The sequence below is a fragment of the Fusarium vanettenii genome (assembly GCF_000151355.1).
Source record: "Fusarium vanettenii 77-13-4 chromosome 3 genomic scaffold NECHAsca_2_chr3_3_0, whole genome shotgun sequence".
NCBI classification, from domain to species: Eukaryota; Fungi; Ascomycota; class Sordariomycetes; order Hypocreales; family Nectriaceae; genus Fusarium; species Fusarium vanettenii.
In genome coordinates, this window is record NW_003315880.1 from 1117927 (window position 1) to 1133742 (window position 15816).

Below are 15816 nucleotides of genomic sequence, written 5' to 3' on the forward strand. Positions count from 1 at the left end.
AATGCAATCGCCGCATTCGTGCTGCATTGTCTAGCAACATGCATTGTCCTTTGTCGAGCCCTTTGTGTGAATTACCTGCTTGCTACTCGGACTCCATGGCAGCATCTCGTTCTAACCAGGTATTTATCTCTATTATTAATGCACCCATAGAGAGAACTACTCCTTGCAAAGTTGTCCCTGTGTAGACAGCCTTGTACCTGCAAAATGCATTTGGGATTAGTGAAGGCGAGGAGGAAGATGAGAGCAAGTACGGCAAATGAAGCACGAGGGACAAACAACCAAAGAGCACAGTGGCAGCTCTAAGTACAGATGAAACAATGTCTCTATTTGCGCCTTAAAATATGTAAACCATTCACCAAAGACTTAACAGATCCTGGGTATCCATCGCCGTTGAGCTCTCGTAGTCGCCCATCCCTTCTCCCAACACTTTGTCGAGACCAGCGGCCGCACGCCCAGTTGCGCCGCCCTCCTTCTTCGCCTGGTCGGCACCTTTTATTATCGCTTCCAAGAACCTCCGCTGAAACACTCGCTGTCTGGCTTCTCGGCTTGGGTACATCTCGCCCTCCTCGTCGCGCCGGGAACCGTACAGGTTCAGATATTCAAAAGCATTCGAGTCTCGGGGGATTCTGTACAAGTTGTCCCAGATTTCTGATTCGTCGTCCGGTATCTCATCCTCATGTCGAAGGCCTGCCTCGATGAATCGTGATAGTGTGGTAATCTGACGGGCGTATGTTGAAGCATCCTTGGGACGAAGACCGGACCGCGACCCTGACGTCCATCCAGCCTTGGACGACGATAATGCCCATCCCATCATGGCGCAGAAACTATTGAGAGTCTTCACCCACCCTCCTGGACATATAACCAAGTCACCCTCGGCGACGTCCAGTAGCCATTCCATCATACCGAGAGAGTCGTTGCTAATATCAGCAGAAAGATGTGTCATGCCTGCTCGAATGAACATGATGGCTGGTTCCACGCTGTGTCTGACTTCTGCCGGGGGAAGAACTCTAAGAAGCTTGAGGAGTTGGCTTCGTACTGGTGTTGAACTGTCGGAGATGAGAGGGAGTAGCTTGGCGAGAACAGCATGAGTCCCCACGGGGTTGGTAGGTGGTTCTGATGAGAGTTGACTTGTGAGGTAGGCCAATGATTCTCTTCGTTGCTTGTCGGATTTAGATCCAGAGGCGAGTGATAGACTGTGCTTGAATTGTTGGGCGACATCTGGTGCGACTGTTGAGAGGGACTGGTGTCCCATCACAATGGCTGTGGCTGTTAGTACTCCTCACACCACAGATGCGAGTATCCTTCTCACCTCTTGACTTGAAACTGGTGTCTGTAAAATTAGAGGCTTTTGCCTTATCCTTTCCAACCTTGAACTTGGGTTTCTGGGAACTTTTCAGTTCATGTTCATCATAAGGCGTAGCGATTCGATCATACCTGGAAGTCCTTCTTCTTCTCCTTCTTCTTCTTGTTGCTGGAGCCCATGATGCCGGTTTGGGTAGTAAAACAGGTGGAAATGTGAGGTTGAAAGAGACGTGAGGACCTGCAACGCTACGCAATGGTCTTGTTCTTTGTACGCTGCGATTGATATTGTTTGATCCAGCCAAACTGATAAGATCTACTTTCCTTCTTTGGAGGGGCTCTAAAATTTTGGCGGTGTTGGGCGGCAGAACTCGTGAGGTCCTGCCCCGCGACCGAGCTGGCGTCAATCCAATCACGTCGCCAGGGGCCGATCCCGTTGCAACAGTTAACTATCACGACGGACGTTCAGCTTGTTTTCGACTTTACGATGACTGATTCGGCTTTGGTATGTCGCCTTGAACATGATTTTTGATCATACATTGACAAGAGATAGGGAAACGGGCCAGACGCCCTCGAAGAGAAGCTTGGTCGCCTGTCCAAGAAGCCTGGTGTCAAGGCCAGCATCGTCCTTGACCGAGCTACGGGTGCGATTCTCAAGACGAGCGGACAAGTCGATGCCCTACAGACCTCCAAGACACGAACTACTTCGACCGCCACAGCATTCTCAAACGATGCCCCCGCACTAGAGGAGAGCGAGACGCAAGGAGTCGAGCAGTTTGCTGCGGTCGTGTGGAACTATGTGAATAGCTCCGGGAGCTTGGTCCAGGAGCTGGACGGAGAGGTGAGAATCTCAACCAACATTTTAACAAGGATTCATGCTGATGTTGGACAGGACGAGGTGAAGCTTCTACGGTTACGAACAAAGAAGCAGGAGTTGGTGATTGTGCCCGATCCCAAGTACCTGCTCATCGTCGTGCATGATACCCCCCCAGCTTGAGCTTGGAAGTGTATTAGTCCATGTCTTACCAATGCTTCAACGTTGAAGGCTTAATGCCTCGTGCAGGTCAGCTCAACCTGGAGTATTGTTTTCCCGCATGTCCGGAACTCGCTCTATGCTGGCTACGGGATGTTGGATAGAGAGGCGGTGAAATGATCTGACAAAGAGAAGGAGCACGCATCCACCACATTCTCGGAACGGCCTCGAAGAGTGCACAAGGCCATAAACGAAATTACGGTTCAAAGGTTGGGGATTGTGGAGGTGCAGGAAGTGTTTGAAAGCAGAAAGCTACATGGGTTACTTGGCTGGAGTTTGCGCCCTTGCGGCTATCTCGATACCCATTTCCCTTTGTCTTGGTACTCCCATCGGATCGGGTGCCTTTTATTAATACGGTCGGTCCCATCGGGTGCGATGCAGCTACCCCTTGGACCTGGACGGGCGAGGCTCCCGCTCGACAGAGTTCGCGGCTGCAAGTTGCCGCGTGTTTCGAGGGTTTTGATGGGGCCGAACGGTTGCAACCGGGGTGCGGCCGTTGTTTCACATGGACGCACAATGATGAAGAGAATGCTGGTGGTGAGGGTGGAAACGCGAAGGAGCCGTAAAGTGGACGGAGGGGCCTCATGGTGGTCATGACGATGGAAGATCACGCTTCCTAGCTTCCTAGATATCGGCAACCAGCGCAATTGAGCAGCAATCCCGGGTCCAAACATCCATGCAACGCTGAATGTTGCAAATCTTGAGGTTTTTTGGTTGGGGACAAACAAGACGCCACGACACGGGCGAGCGCATGTAAGACGAAAGCACGCACGCGCGCGCGCACGCACATACGCACGTCCAGAAGGATACGGAGTAGTATGTTTTGAAAGAAGGATGCTGTTTATGCAGGGCTGGAACATGCATCCTGGACAAACTCAGCAGTTAGATACCATCCAAGACAGGATGACCGAGACCGAGCGTCAAATGCCGATTCTCTCATCCGGGGATACTACTCTCAAGATTTCGACTAGCAGTTTGAAGATGACGAAGCTTTCGGATCCTGAGGATGCAGAAGAGAAAACTTGGAAGAAGCGGTGGATATTCCTATTCCTGGCTCGGCTTTCTCGCGACGGAGGTTTCGAAACTCGTCGGCCCCAGGTTGAGAGACGGATAGCCCCTCCACTTTACGCTGCATTCCTTGGGCCAGGCCCACAAACTCCCGCAGCTTCCAGTACCAGGTTGAGGCTGAGGCTGACAGGTACGGCTAGAGGAGGATCTTCCATGGCCAGTTTGCAGTTTTAGCAGCCAGAGAAAGGGTTCTGTTCTGGCATCCATGGGACGGGCGGGCGCATGGATAGCCGGTCCATCACTGGGGTGGGCAATATATAAACCAGGTTCCTTGATGATGTGCCGATGCAGAAGCTGGTTTTGGTCCTATATACCCTTGGGACGTATACGTGTTGTATGCGAGTGTGCATCGACGCGAATCGAATCGCAGATCCTTCCCCGTCACCTCTCTTTTGCCAGGTGCCACGGCCACGGCCCACGATCCTCCAACGTTCAAGGACCACGGCCCACCGTCCTGGCCTCCCAGATACCCGCGCTCGCGTGGGGACTGTTGCACAAGAGGGAAGAAGAGAAGCGGATAAAGAGGCCTAGGAACGGGGAGAGGGGCAGAAGGCAGATTTATTTGCTGCACGGGATTGTGCGCCGACGACCTGAGACAGCCGCTTAAACTCCTGGGAAGCATTATATGCTGAGAATGTACGTACGTGGACTGACAGGCGAGTGGAGGGCATTTTTCCATGTCTTGACGAGAAGGACGGGGGTCAATGATAACTATGGCCTTGCCCCCGTCACCGGCGAGTTATTTTCCTTCCTGTCACTGCGAGATTTGCATTCCCCATCCATACACTCTTTGCCCATACATACATACATCCATACATGCGCCGGAACCAACAAGACGGGTCGAGTTATTGTCGACGGAGCCCTGAATGCGCGCCGGAGCCAATCCCGCTCGCAGCAGCTGGCAGGGCGAACCAACGCAGAGAACATCTGACTGACGGCGGTAGCGATTAGGAAAACACGGAACCTTGGCTTGACCGACTGATACAAAAGCAGCAGCAGCTCATCTCAGTCGTGTCAAATCCCGCTCTCAACTGTGGGCGCCGTCCCACTTTGGAGGTTGGCTGCCATCGCCACCATCGCCGAGGCCGATCTGAACCTTCGGCGGCGGATGCCCGCGTTGCGCCGGGGTTTGATCTCCATTGCTGCTGTTGCTGTTGCTGTCCCTGGAACGCAAGCGGCGTCTTTACGGCGATGCCACTTACCAAATCTAGGCCGTCTCCGCGGCCAGCAGCGAGCAGTACTTTCAGTGATGTCGCTGACAAGTCATTGAGGAGGGACAGGAAGAAGAAGCAGAAGGACAGATCGGCTGAGAATAAGATTGCGCCGGCGCATCATGAACGGCAGCGATCCCGGGCGCTGCAGCCCCAGAACGCCATGGGCGTCACCACAACTATAACGGCGGCTATGAACGACGACAACGACGACGAGGACAGCGCCGAGGACGACACCGAAGACTCTGGCGCCATTGGTGCATCCGCAGCGGGGACTGGCCGTTTTGCCAGGCCCGACTACCTGCTTCAGGGTCTCCTTGCGCGGGCGAGGAAGCGCGTAAAGGAGAGAGGCGGACGGGTAAATGTGACCGAGGGCGATGGGGAGCGTGTAAGTGAAAGAGAGGTTTTTTTTCTTACTCTACCTGTTAATAACCGCTGAGACAATTTCATCTTTTGGTGGCATTTGATCCCTGACTCGAGGGGCCCGGGACCTGGCGTCTCCCTCCAATCCCCTCCCCTATGGCGGACCATCAGGCCACCCTCAGCCCAGCCAACCAAGCCCTGGAAGCAAGGCCAGTCCCAGGTCCGGGTGTCGCGTGCCAGGACGATCGGCTGCACGTTCTGTTGATGCTCAGGTCATGCCTCGCTCGATGGGGGGCCATGGGCTCAGGTCGGTGCGCCTCTTGCTGTATCCCGCAGCACCATGCCATACCGGAGGTCCAATTGGCCTTGTGCCGGTCTAAAGCCTGCCGAGCATGCATGTTCCCGTTTATCCAGCAAAAGAAATCTGTCATATTTTTCCATCCTTCAATTGCCTCGTCCCCCAATTGTCTTTTTTCTTTCCCTCAATTCTTTACTTCTTGAGCGTGCCACTAACATTTCTTGCCTCCTGCAAGGTCGCTTCCTCCCCGCATTCTCCTCCGCCACGCTCCGCTCCTCCCGACCGAGGCTTCCGCCGCCAGGCCCCACCTCTAGTTCCAGCTTCCAACGGCAGATCCCCCCAAGTCCAAGGGACTAAGACACCCTCATCATCACAGTCGCCGTCACATTCACCAAGGACTCTTGCTTCCCCGCGTTCACCACCGGACCAGAACAAGCCCCTTCCTCCTCCGCCGCCGAACCCGGGCTCTGAGCCAGACAATGCCAGCTCGTCCCCGTCAAAGCCAAAGCCCTCGCCCGTTCTGAAGTTGGATAGAATCATGGCCACTCTTACCGAGTCTGAGATTGAGAAGCTCTTCTCGGGCGCACCCCAGTACTTTGCCCGCAGCGAGGGTCATTGCTCTGGCGCACCCAATCCCAGTGTCGCCTTTCCCTTTGACGAAGCATTGGAGATCCGCGACTTGACCGACCACGTCCAGATCGAGGACAGGGCCTGGAGCGGTCTCACTGCATGGCCTCATCTCACCCGCGATCTCAATCATGATGCCGTCGCCCAGAAGAAGGCCGTCGAGTCCCGCAAGGCCCACTTCTTCATCCGCTGCCGGGAACGCCCCAATATGCTAAGCATGCAGGGCCTCGAGAAGGGAACCATGGGTTACTCGGCTGCCCTTGAGCTCGCTGTCGGTGATTCTCTCCAGGAAGAGCAATGGGGTTTTGACAGCGTCGGCAAAAAGGCTCAGGCCATTGTCGAGGCACGCGAGCGTATGCTTTCCCCGCTGGGGTACTTGCGCCGCCTCCCCGAGTCAGAGATCCTCGACCGCATCAAGCGCAATGGCGAGTTGTATCGCGTCAATGATCTCCGCAAGAAGACGACTGTCCAAACGTACCAGGACCTATTTCACACTTTTATGCGTCCTGTCAATTCTGTCGTCGACAAGCGCGACCATTACAGTCTGACCAACCAGATCAATGCCCTCCTCAAGTGTCTGGGTACTGCCAATGTCTGGTTTGACTTTACCCATGTTGAGTGGAGGATCAGGTTAGGTCAGATCCTCTGGGGAGGTGCCGACAACGATGACCTTGACGATGCCTCCTCCATTCACGATGCTACTAGTGCTAGTGAGCGTGCTGAGGAGAAATACTGGCTTCTCATGCAGATTCTCGTTGCTACCGAATTGCTCATCCGATTAGACGCCATCACCGAGGGCGAGGAGTATGGCGTCGAAGCTTTCCGCCCCATTGACGTCGTTCACTTTGAAAGGGCTGCCACCCCCATGGTCAAGTGGTCGTTGCATCTTGCCCGAAGCTGGCTTGAGAATGTCGAGATTGAAAAGGCCGAGGATTCTACCCCAAAGGGAACCGTTACCCCTCCCGGATCATCGTCAGGCTGGCTTGGATCGTTGGTCAGCAAGTTCACCTTCCGCCAACGCCAGGAGGAGGCCACGCCCACCTCAAACTATAGTTATACCATTAAGGGCCGTCACTCACAGCAACAAGTCGAGGGTCTCACCCATTTCGCAAAGAAGATCCACTGGCCCGGCATCGATACCTACGAAGGCCTCATTGCGAAGAGCGCCCGTCAGTCAATGGGCATTGCGCCATCTCCTGCGCTTGTCAAGACTCCCAAGGAAAATGGCTCTAAGCGAGCATCGTACTTCGGGGCATGGGACCGACCGGCTGGCGAGAAGAACGTCAACAAGCCCCAGCCTCAGCGACGAAAGCTCGCTGCTGCTCTACACTCCTCGGGATGGCTTTCCAAATCATACATCTTTGGATTGATGCTTCCAGGTGAGGGCGTGTATCATTTCTTGATGGCTACCCTCCTCGAGAATGATAAGAATGCCATGGCAAAGCTGGGCCCGTTTGCCAATCTGTGTGGCGGCTTTGTGTACTCTGGCAAGAGTTTCTGGAGCACGTCTTGCATTGTTGGCCGAGTTATTGCAGCTGGCAAGGGATCAGCCGAGTGCATGGGATGGGTCTCTAGCGACATTCTGCCCCTTGGTCTCGATGAGGGCTGGGTTAACATTGAGGTCGAAGACGTAGCTGGTAAGTTGAACAGGGTCATCAATTCTCAAGCACAAGAATGCTAACACAGTATCAGAGGATAATGCTCACCTTGGAAAGAAGGCAAGACTCTGGGCAAAGAAGCGAGTTGAGCGAGAGTCTTCCATCCTCGGAGATGCCGACGAATACTCTGTTCTCCCTGCCGACTTTATCATCCCCCACGAAAACAACTATTCTACTCCTCCGCCGTTGATGAGTGTTACGCTGCGATCCCTGGAGCTGCTCGCTCCCGCCAACTCTATCCAGGCTACGCCTTTCGCCAAGTCAGCTTCTCTCGCGGGCTCCAACACCAAGGACCCTGAACTTCTCTCGTTCCCCGCCAACATCAACTTTGGTGTTTCGATTGACGGATTTACTCCTGAGAACTTTTCGTTCTCGCTCTCTTACGATATAAGCTTTGTCACCGCGCATCCATGCTCGCCATCGCATCGCGTTCGCTTCTTAAAGTCTCCATCTAGTCCAACAATTCAGCAAATTGATGTCTCTGGTTCCGATATGCTGGGCAAGAGCTCTCGCCCGGCACACAGGACAGGTATGGATCAATTATTAATCAACTCATTGCCATAACTAACAAAATTTTCAGGACATCCCTTACACAAGTGGTATAACTACACGGTTATGCACATCTCGGAACTCCTGAAGAGACAGCAGGCTCCGCTCTCGGAGCTCCTTGCTGTTCCTCAGACTCACCGTCGCTCACCTTCGCGAATGGGTAGCGAGCGTGTTCTTGTAATCGATTGCATCACCAACCTAGCCGAGGTTCCTCAGTCTCCGACCATAGAGAGACTCACTTCAAAGTACAACATTGTTCAGCGACGAGGCAGTTTCCCTGCCGCGGAGCAGATGCACTTTGAGTCACGAAAGCGACAGTTTGGCTCGGACATGGAAATTTTGGTCCGTGCCCTCTGTGCTCAAAAAGGCTGGAATGCCATCATCAGCCGGCGCAAGAGAGGATGTCTGGCCTGCGCGATTCGCGAGGCCGGGGCGTTGCAGTGGAAGGTCATCATCAGGGTGGAGTAGGTCGAGTCCCTATTCTGACTTGGCTACAAGCAAAGTGCATGTTTCGGCGTTTCTACTATGGGATTGTTTTTGGATTTTTGGCGCGGGACTGTATGGAACTGAGCGCATGTTATGGGACTGACTATGGGTTATGGGTGGATGGATTGTGATGATCTGATGTATTGCTGATGTTGTCGACGCAAATTTTGGGAGGATACCCGTTGTCATGTATATACACGCTCATGATGCAGCGGCGTCTGTGTCGACCATTGTGTTACGCTGCCTGGTGCAATCCCCTCTCGTAACAGGCCCCGTCGAGGGCTCTATAAAAGATGATAAGTGTATCTCGAATAAGTCAATTGCTTCAATCACCCTCATTGTTCATGATGCAAGTCTTGGTGGATGTCGTTTTGTGGGTGCATCAGACCCATTTCCTATTTAGGTAGGTGTCAAGAAGCAACGCCACATCTAGTCGTATTTAGCATAGCTCGTTCCCCACACGAAATGCCACAGCCACAGTTCGTCAAGCCTCCCCCATCTCAACTCAACTCGACTCGACAGGTCGCAAGCAAGCTAATTCGCGACAACCTCCAATCTCCATCTCCGTCACCGTGTTCCTTCACAGCAGCAATCATGGCCCCCACAAAGGATGCTCGACGAGCTGACCTGAGTGAGTTACCACCCGTATCTTTCGAGATTTCCTCACTTCTTCCTCCCCGACGGAGAATGAGCCTTGCGCGATGCGATTCCATGATGCGACCAGGAGCTAACCTGAGAACACCAGTCGTCCCTTACCAGGAGCCCAAGGCTACGGGCGACTCGACCGACTTCTCTTCGACAATGTCTACGACCCTGCCTATGGCCGCCATGTTTACGCGAAACAAGCTCGTGGGATGGTACGTGGGTTGATCAACCTTCCCCCTGATGATGGAGAGGTGGCGCGATGGAGTCGAGCGGCGATTGATACACGAACGAGCTGCTAACGAGTTGGGGTCGATTAGGGCTGCTGTTGTCTTTTCCATTCAGAGCTGGCTGGGCGAGAGTGAGGAGTCTAAGAAGAACTCCACCACTCCTGGATACTTTTCCGTCGGCATGTCGAGTACGTTTACCCCCTCCAAGCGACACGCAAGAACTGCTACTTGGTTCCGCTGTTCGTAACGAGGAACTCATACTAACGCGGATGTAGTCATGTCCCTCGCTGTTACCTACCTTCCCATGTTCATGCCTCCTCCCGGAGCCAGGTCCGCCTCCGGCACTGAGCCCCCCGCTCCTGTTCCTGTGGCATAATTACGACGATTTATTTTGGAGAGACTGCACACTAAGGGGTAATATGCGGAATGGAGTGTGAGGAGCTGGGCTAGTACATTGGAGTTACGCCAAGTTTGACAGCCCGGACAAGCTGTGGGTGGAATATGTGTAATATGAGTTCTTGTAAGAATAAAGAACATTAAGTCCATCATCGTTTATTTGAATAGTGCCAAGAGCTCTGCGCTTAAATCTATGCTTCATGGTAACAATTTCGAGTCCATAATCTCCTTTCTCTCCCGAAGCTGAATCTCCATCCTCCCCGTCTCAACTGACCGTGACATGCCATATACCCCAGCATCCTTGCCCATTATCTTGACGGAGGATCTCACCTCATCATCTCGTTTAGAATCTGTCGACTCAAGAATTTGCCTCGTTGCGGGAGAAGCCATCTGGGAGACAGCCTGCCAGATGTTCCCAAGCGCAGAACCCCTCGTCCGAGAAATGAAGAGCACCATCGTAACCAAGACCAGTAGGAGGTGAACCGCCACGAGGCAGAAGACGACGACAAGCCCTGTCCACCGTGACGGGATGATCCTCTCGGTCGAGTACATCGTCTCGGTGGTTTGTTTGTAATCAAAATCTGGCAGAAAATCATAGTACTGCATTTGATACAGTCGAGTCATCAAGGCCTGCACTGCCTGGGCCGGATCCTCAGTCTGCTGGATGATACTCTGAAAGACGGATGAGTGAGCCGGGTGCGGGAACTCCATCGAGCCCATGGACATGGTGGTCATCCAGGAGTCGCTAAAGGCCCAGGAGTATTGAGTGACGGAGTAAGATGAGGTACCTGAGGCTGATAGAGCAGTAGGGCCAAGGGGCATTTGATAGGGTCTGTTATCTTCGGGAAGGTGAGAGCCTATGTTGAGCTCTAAGATACCACGATCTTCAAAAGCAGCTCCGACGCCCATCTGATGGAGTGTATCCATCTGGTTCCCACGACCTGGTCCACGGCGCCAGTCTCCAGTAGGCTCAGATTGTATACCGCGGCCAGACATGGTAACATTGTACAGCCGCGGTCCAGCATTGTTGAAGTAGAATTCGGTAGCACTGAAAACCTCGACTCCGTCGGCATTCATGACCTTTGTCCACAAGCCTTGCTTCTTTGTGGTGAGATTACGCAGTGCCTCAGGCAGGTCGTCACTCCACCTATCGGTCTCATTAAGGAGCACAGTCGAGTTAAAGAGAAAGGCCCGGTGGAAGAAATAGGGCCAAGTAGTTGATTGATTCTCGGGCTTAAACGTGTCGCCAAGAGAGTAGTAGAGTGTCAGCGGCCAGCTAGGCGGCGAAGAGGCATGCCAATTATCGAGCAGTCGAGCCTTTATTTGACTAGGCTTGTCGGTGCCGATGAAGGGCTCATACTTTAACTTCCAATCCGTGCTGGGAAGTAGGTCGGCGAGGACGTTGAGGCTCCTCTCGCCGCCGTTATCCGGGACTTGGATGCGAGCAAGAGTCAAGTTTCGAAACTCTGGGGCGACGCAAAAGGTCCTGAAGTTTGTGACGGCGGCAGGTCCGGAGTAGAACTCGAGTAGTCTCCTCGAGTCTACATCTTGAAAGGGCATCATGGAACGGTATGTGTCGCCTGTGTCGCCCTTGGTAGAGAGGGCGCCATCTTTGGCTTCGGCGAATCGCCAGTTGGCCACGGGCCTTGACTTTATAACAGACGTTCCAAAATATCGATACCCTCCCGCTGTGGCAAAGTCGATTCCTGTCTTGGCCGTGACAGAGGGCGATGCAACCAAGCCAGACCTAAAGTCAGAGAGGAGAATGGTCGAGGTAAAGGTTGAAGCCAGACTAATGACTAGGGCAGTCATTACCAGTAAAAGGTGTATTATGGCTGAAATACGGTCCTCTCTGGTGGAGCATCGCCTTAGAGCTGGAGGCAAAAGGTTGAGAGGGCTTGATCCCAGGGCTCTCTCAACCGACAGCATGGCCGTGTCGACGAGTGAAGCACCTAAAGTTTCCAGCATGATGGCTGCCACGGCTGCAACCACGAAGCCGTTTTGCAAACCCATGACGATACGAATCGCAGCGGAGCAAACAGTGACAACTTGAGGTGCCCAGCCGTGAAAGACAATGGTCTGCCAAAGGACTGGCTCTTGACGACGCTCAGCGAGTTGAGCGCCCTGCCAGAGAAAGACGAGAATCGCTAACGAGGCAAACATCACCACAGTGCCGAATACTATTGCAGCGATGCTCGCAAGTCCAATCCTCTTCCAATGTTGCCTCCAGTTCTGGCGTTTTGGGTCCGAAGACGAGGAGCCAGATGGTATCAGACAGTCGCGGACGTCTGATTGGCGACCAGGAGGCTCCTCAAATGTACAGTTTGTGTCTGTTTTGACGACATTTTGAAGCGTTTCGTATTGAATAGGCTTGTCGGATGTTGACATCGTATGATGTAAGCGTGTGTCGATATCACTCAGTCAAACGCGGTGATGAAGATGTTGCTAAAAGAAGGCAGTGTTGGACACGTAAAAAGGGGTAGATCTTGAGAGAATCAAATCCGATATAAGAAAATACGTCAATTGGTGTAACGATCGACGTTGATTATCTTGGATGGGCTGTGCAAGCAAGCACCCATGGGAGCAGGCTGGCAGTGCATGCATGTTTCTGCAGCCACAAATAGCCACCACCAACAACGAGGTGAGGATAAGACTTGGCAGGCGTTTAACAGGGTTTCACAGAATCAAGGATTGGAGCTGAAAGAGGAAAGCAGTAGTTCCACCGAGTTTGAATGTGCAACTCGTTGGCTTGTCTCTTGGAATTAAAACTCCAAGCTCAACACACAACCAAGCATCACCAACTATAGCAGACATGCTTGATGCGCCCCTGCACCCAGCCGCACAAATTAAACGGTCCAGCAGTAGCCCTCGATAAGCAGCCATTCAGGGTTACAGCAATTTCAGCCTGGTTTCCTCTTTGGACATGGCCGATCCTTCGGGCAGGCGTAGGGCGCATAGTGTGGAGATTATCGCCAGATCTATATCCGTTGAAGTCTCTCAAAATAAGAGACGTATGCTACCGCAAAGACCCGTGATGCATTAGCGGGGGCCAGTATGCTACTCGGGGGTTGGGTTGAGTGTTCTCAGACTCTTTCCTCGTTCTGACTGTTTCCCTTTTGCTTGGTTGAGTTTCTACAGTTCACGACGCCTACCATGGCCGCGATTCTCGAGAGTTCAAAGCCTGGGACTGTCCTGAGTTCAGTCGGCCAAGGAGATCTCATCGGATACTACACGATATCGCCGTCGTCGGGCATGTTGTTGCCGTTTTCAGTTTCGCAACTCTACTAACCAGCCAAGTCGGTACGGCATACTGCCCTGGCTCTGGTGCACTTCGCGAACGCTCTGGCTTCTACAATTGTTAAAATGGGGCCAAGTAGAGGGAGACGGCATCTACTAAATAGGCCGTTCCTGTTCTAGCGACAAGGTCATAGTAGAACGCTTCACAGGGCGCGAGTCAACGGGGTCGGCATGGGCTCGCCAGTGGTGCGTTTCTCAGCTAGCCTGTATCTGATGGCGATGGATGCTAATAGGTCGAGATGGCTCTGGCGACTTGGGTTGCGAAACGGCTTACATCTTGGAGGCGTAGTCAGAGAGGGGATCTACGGGGACTCTTATCACTTGCCAGGGTTCTATCGGCATTGAGACTTCAGTCGGTGTCATGTATCTCACTGAGCCTACGCGACTACCTTTAACTTGTAAGGATGTCTGGTGCAGGAGGTAGTTATGACACCTGCTGACTTGGATGTCACCAGTTACCGAGACTTTAAACCCCAACGAAGCATCACAAACATCAACTTCCACGATCCCTTCGAGCACGGGTTCCGATCCAGAGCAGACCAGTGGCGGCGATAACAACAGGAACGATTCGAAGGACGACGGCACCAACACTGGCCTCGCTGCTGGTGTTGTCGTTGGAGTGGTTGTCGGGGTAGGCATCATCATAATTGGGGTGTTCATATTCGTCCGCCGAAGGAAGAAGAGAAGCCCAGACGACCCAGAAAAGTCGAGCAAGGGCTTCATGGGGGTGCTTCGACGCATACCAAGACCAACCGTAACATGGTCACGTCCGCCAGATGAGAACAAGGGACCTAACACCGAGGTTTTTCAGAAGGCAGAGCTATCAACAGGACCAGAGACGCAAGCCAAGGCCAAGACGACAGCGGGTCCAAAAGCTGCGGAGCTGGAGACGAGAGAGGCCTAGAGAATTAGCTGGAAGAGAAGTCCAGCAAGGGCCATTTGAGATGGACGCAACGTCGGTTCCCAAGGATGCTGTTGCTGTCACACCTTTTCAAGATGCCGAAGAAAAAGGTTGAAGCAAAGACGAATGATACCCAGGAGGATGCCAAGAAGGAAGCCAAGACTAGTTGAACTGGGGGTAAGTTTGAGTTTGGCCACGACTAACTAGTTTCAGGGGTTTACAATGTTTAAAGACCATTCACGGCGACAATAAACAGGACAATAATCTACAATTAATATCAAGAAATATATTGACAGTGAATGTCTAAAGTCATGCAATTGATCTCGTCGGATCTGTATCCTAATTGGGTTCCGCTTGAATTCTAGGCGCGTAGGCGAAACCGTCTTTCCACCAGTCACGCCGTGGAGATGTTTCACGGCCTGAAACCACGACCGTCGCGCCCCTGTAACAGGAGTCATTTTCGCCTCTTTTTTTTTCTTCCTCTTCTCTGTTCTTCTCCTTCTCCTCTTTTTCTCTTTCTCTCGTTCATAATTAATCAATTCTTCCTCTTCTTTGGCCCCTGTCGGCTCAATCAATTTCCCTTTTTGCGTTTCAGCTGGTTCTGTTATCGCGGGCTTCACTTATTAATCCACCCATCACGCCACCAACAACAACTCAAATCATCATGAAGACCACACTCTTTGTCACTCTCCTCTCGGCCGCTGCCTCTCTGGTCAGCGCCGGTATCGTCATCACGCCCGTCTGGGCCAACCAGATTGTCGAAAAACTCTCAGGAGACTGCCCTTTCGGTGAGGTTACGCCTCAGGGCTGTGGGTATGTGCAACATGTCTCCTTTCAAATGTGTAACTGCTAACCTTGACCAGACCTAAGCGTGGATGAAAGAAAAGAGACTTGATATTGGACAATGGGCGTTGGTGTTTGGCGCACAAAGCATTCTTCTACTGTGGCAGCTGCCCTCTTGCATTCAAGCATGGTCAAATAATGGTTCTCGAGACAAATAGACGCTGCATTTTTACCTTTGACTGAACCACACGTTTCCACATATGCCTTCATGTCAATCATTGATGCCAGAAACCATCAAGTCACCGACCGCCGTACCTTCAGAGAGCCCTAACAGAGACCCGACATGTCAACCTTGGAGCAACAAATGCCGGGTCCAACTCTTCCACCATAAGGTCCTTGCAGAGCTATCACAAAGACCTAAGGCAAAGGGTAATTAAAAATAACTGCTCGGCTAGAGCCGATGTGACAGAAAGAGCTGAAGGGAGGGACAAAGAAGATAAGCCGAACAGAGCCAAGATTACCGAGCCTTGTACCTATTCACCAAGGAAGACGGAGGGTGCATCAACATAATAGTCTTCCAACTTTAAAAATGCAAGATAACAATAAAGATTCGGGTTTTGAATGTCTGTATTCTTTGAGTTAGTAGTATCGTTGCATCTCGTCCACATCAGAGCCTGATCATACAAAGAGGACTGGGTATTAAGGGTTGCAAGTAAGCAGGCAACAAAGAAAATCGTGGTTGATTGACCACAGGGTAAAGACTATCCAGGAGTGATCAAAGCCAGCGTCTTATTCTATAACCTAAACATCATCTATAAGTCTTGTTTTGACCCAGGCAGGGTCAACAGATATTACAATCTATCCATCAACATTTACCCACCCACCCTACACCTCAACACCAAAAACACTATTCACCACCAGAGCAAAAGTGGCAACGTCGAGAATAGAACAGTACATGAAACAGATTAATTTCAA

General features: G+C 52.3%; 5 protein-coding genes across 5 annotated transcripts; 3 read left to right on the top strand and 2 right to left on the bottom strand.

Moving 5' to 3' along the window:
* Positions 1–352: 352 nt before the first annotated feature.
* NECHADRAFT_91782 (uncharacterized protein) lies at positions 353–1482 on the bottom strand (the record flags this gene model as incomplete). Its single annotated transcript, XM_003052991.1, has 3 exons — positions 353–1260; positions 1310–1382; positions 1435–1482. 3 exons carry the CDS (start codon positions 1480–1482, stop codon positions 353–355), a joined length of 1029 nt encoding a protein of 342 aa, XP_003053037.1.
* A 304-nt stretch (positions 1483–1786) lies between these two features.
* Positions 1787–2296, top strand: NECHADRAFT_91783 (uncharacterized protein; the record flags this gene model as incomplete). The annotated part of the gene is made up of 3 exons (XM_003052492.1): positions 1787–1804; positions 1853–2140; positions 2192–2296. The coding sequence occupies 3 exons, from the start codon at positions 1787–1789 to the stop codon at positions 2294–2296; spliced, it is 411 nt and encodes a 136-aa protein (XP_003052538.1).
* Positions 2297–5669: 3373 nt separating this feature from the next.
* Positions 5670–8923, top strand: NECHADRAFT_58970 (uncharacterized protein). Its single transcript, XM_003052493.1, has 3 exons — positions 5670–7536; positions 7592–8086; positions 8138–8923. Exons 1-3 carry the CDS (start codon positions 5811–5813, stop codon positions 8572–8574), a joined length of 2658 nt encoding a protein of 885 aa, XP_003052539.1. The 5' UTR covers positions 5670–5810; the 3' UTR covers positions 8575–8923.
* A 235-nt stretch (positions 8924–9158) lies between these two features.
* On the top strand, positions 9159–10008 carry NECHADRAFT_102472 (uncharacterized protein). Its single transcript, XM_003052494.1, has 4 exons — positions 9159–9223; positions 9338–9449; positions 9555–9652; positions 9740–10008. The coding sequence occupies exons 1-4, from the start codon at positions 9187–9189 to the stop codon at positions 9838–9840; spliced, it is 348 nt and encodes a 115-aa protein (XP_003052540.1). The 5' UTR covers positions 9159–9186; the 3' UTR covers positions 9841–10008.
* A 50-nt stretch (positions 10009–10058) lies between these two features.
* NECHADRAFT_77642 (uncharacterized protein) lies at positions 10059–12248 on the bottom strand (the record flags this gene model as incomplete). Its single annotated transcript, XM_003052992.1, has 1 exon — positions 10059–12248. One exon carries the CDS (start codon positions 12246–12248, stop codon positions 10059–10061), a length of 2190 nt encoding a protein of 729 aa, XP_003053038.1.
* Positions 12249–15816: the final 3568 nt, after the last annotated feature.

Bases quoted from the DNA above. Each gene is read 5' to 3' on its own strand.
- NECHADRAFT_58970 (XM_003052493.1), top strand. From the start codon at position 5,811: ATGGCCACTCTTACCGAGTCTGAGATTGAGAAGCTCTTCTCGGGCGCA. The intron at 7,537-7,591 runs GTAAGTTGAACA...ACACAGTATCAG, and splicing joins TGAGGTCGAAGACGTAGCTG to AGGATAATGCTCACCTTGGA. The intron at 8,087-8,137 runs GTATGGATCAAT...CAAAATTTTCAG, and splicing joins TCGCCCGGCACACAGGACAG to GACATCCCTTACACAAGTGG.
- NECHADRAFT_102472 (XM_003052494.1), top strand. From the start codon at position 9,187: ATGGCCCCCACAAAGGATGCTCGACGAGCTGACCTGA. The intron at 9,450-9,554 runs GTACGTGGGTTG...GGGGTCGATTAG, and splicing joins CGAAACAAGCTCGTGGGATG to GGCTGCTGTTGTCTTTTCCA. The intron at 9,653-9,739 runs GTACGTTTACCC...ACGCGGATGTAG, and splicing joins CTTTTCCGTCGGCATGTCGA to TCATGTCCCTCGCTGTTACC.